This window comes from Lupinus angustifolius, unplaced genomic scaffold (genome assembly GCF_001865875.1).
Source record: "Lupinus angustifolius cultivar Tanjil unplaced genomic scaffold, LupAngTanjil_v1.0 Scaffold_50_78, whole genome shotgun sequence".
NCBI classification, from domain to species: domain Eukaryota; kingdom Viridiplantae; phylum Streptophyta; class Magnoliopsida; order Fabales; family Fabaceae; genus Lupinus; species Lupinus angustifolius.
In genome coordinates, this window is record NW_017722406.1 from 14,642 (window position 1) to 16,844 (window position 2,203).

Below are 2,203 nucleotides of genomic sequence, written 5' to 3' on the forward strand. Positions count from 1 at the left end.
CCGCTATAGTGTTTTTAGGGTCGTCCGCTACGCTCCCCTATCTGCAATTGACTACCTAGATGTAAAGATTATTAATGTAAATTGGAGCTCAATTAATACAACTTTTTGCATACACTTAGTACAAATTAAATACCCACCATTATGCTTAAAAAACTCAATCATTAAGTGGTTCCTTATCATCTTTCCTCCCACTGTGTAGCTAGCAGACACTCTAGTACACTCATGCACACAAGGCCAACTGGCATATTGATTCATTCGCATAGAGTTAAAATGAGGGCGAAAATATTGAGCAAAAGCACACTCTCTAAATGGATAAAGATTTGGTGTCCAATAATGTCCCATGTCGTTACACCTTTAGAATTCTAGTTCTATTCCTCTAGCAATTCTTCACATTTTTTTTAACTTCAATGATTAAAATAAAACCAATCAAAATTTATTATTTTTAAGCTTCTCACAATAACTATCTATCATGGAGAATAGCTTTTATTTTTGTCTATAAATAATTGATATTCACTTTGTATTATAAGTCAATAATATCTCCTATCATTATATATCTTGATCACCAATTATTTCTACATGTGACAATATTTTGGTAGTGAATATAATTCTTTGTCCTGTTCTAAGTAGAACTACATAAGAATCAAGAGAGAAATAGAGCAAGTAGCTACCTATAGATTCCTCTATCAATCAATAAATCTTCATCTTACAATTTTATCACTAATAATATTGAGAATCTATATAACACCATCTCAACCTTAATGCTTAGTTACTAGAAGAAAAAAGAAGTGTTTAATAGATATATCTACTTCACAATACAACAGTTCTAGTGAATCCGGTTGGACTCATTGCTTAGACCAATCAACTTTTTCTGAAAATCACTTCCAAAGAAGAAATGGTATTGCTGACTATGAAGGAAAGGGTGAAAGAATGGAAGAGTTTGAAGAAGACTTATCAATGGTTTCTGATGCTTCTTCAGGACCTCCACATTGTGATGATGAATGTTATTGTGAGAATTGGTATCCTTACAAGTACACAAAGGAATCACAAAAGAATGTCATAGATTATAGCAGAATTCAACATCAGCCTTCAACTCTTGATGACACTGCTAGCTCCTCTCTTTTCAACTGTCCCAAGGAGAGTCAAAAGGTTAATGTAATTTACTTATAAATGTGCATATAGTTTATGTTTATGTAATTTACTTATAAATGTGCATATAGTTTATGTTATGTCATTTACTTATAAAATGTGCATATAGTTTATGTTATGTCATTTACTTATAAAATGTGCATATAGTTTATGTTATGTCATTTACTTATAAAATGTGCATATACTTTATGTTATGTCATTTATTTATAAAATGTGCATATAGTTTATGTTTAGCAGCAATATTTGTTTGCTAATAAATGTTTTGTTATTCAATAGAAGCAAATCAAATTCTTAGGAAATGTAGCAGTGGGGAATGCATTGGATTTTTCTCAGTGTTTATCTGCAACAAGAATAAGGGTGCACCACTATAGTTATTGTTTTTTCTTTCATTATATTATAGATAATCAAACTTCAGCATTTTATTGGGTTTGAACTGAATTTGTTAGCTTCTGCAGAGAAAATCTAAAATCCAGAAGCACTTCAGAGGAAAACAAGCTTCACAGGAACCAGGTGATCCATTGTTTCTTAGATGTTTTGGACAGTTTGCATAATCAGCTTAATTAAGCATTTATAGAATAAGTTTTTTGAAATAAGCTGAAAAGACTTATTTTTTGTAAGCTACTGATAACTTTACTGAAATAAGATGAAAAGATGTTCTTATCAACACAACACAAATAAGCTTTCTCCAAACACCCATTGTTATGCTTCTAACTAAAAGGCTTCAAGGAAATATACTAACAGCATTGTTTATTTATCTCTTGATTAGATGGATTTAATGAAGAACAAAGGATATGAAAGATTTTGAGGTAACTAGCTATTGTCTCTGCTTCTGTGAAATAGAGAGATCATGAGATGTCAAAGGAGAAGATATCAATGACATATGAATAACTCTCATCTTCTTTTCTTCTTTGGTCTTGGTTTTTTTAATAAAAGTTATTGAAAAGAAAATTACTTTTGTTGTAGATTATCCTTTTCTGAATGTCATACTGTGTTACTGCCAACATATTTTGGAACAATCTGAGAGATTATCGGATCTGAATAAGGTTACTGTCTTCCA

The 2,203-nt window shown here is 30.9% G+C and overlaps 1 protein-coding gene across 1 annotated transcript; it reads left to right on the forward strand.

Moving 5' to 3' along the window:
* The first annotated feature begins 779 nt into the window (after nucleotides 1-779).
* Nucleotides 780-2,203, forward strand: LOC109338979. Its single transcript, XM_019576333.1, has 4 exons — nucleotides 780-1,146; nucleotides 1,423-1,503; nucleotides 1,602-1,656; nucleotides 1,913-2,203. The coding sequence occupies exons 1-4, from the start codon at nucleotides 928-930 to the stop codon at nucleotides 1,939-1,941; spliced, it is 384 nt and encodes a 127-aa protein (XP_019431878.1). The 5' UTR covers nucleotides 780-927; the 3' UTR covers nucleotides 1,942-2,203.

Coding starts and splice junctions, on each gene's coding strand:
- LOC109338979 (XM_019576333.1), top strand. CDS start 928: ATGGAAGAGTTTGAAGAAGACTTATCAATGGTTTCTGATGCTTCTTCA. Junction 1,504..1,601: donor TATCTGCAACAAGAATAAGG/GTGCACCACTAT, acceptor TAGCTTCTGCAG/AGAAAATCTAAAATCCAGAA. Junction 1,657..1,912: donor ACAAGCTTCACAGGAACCAG/GTGATCCATTGT, acceptor TCTCTTGATTAG/ATGGATTTAATGAAGAACAA.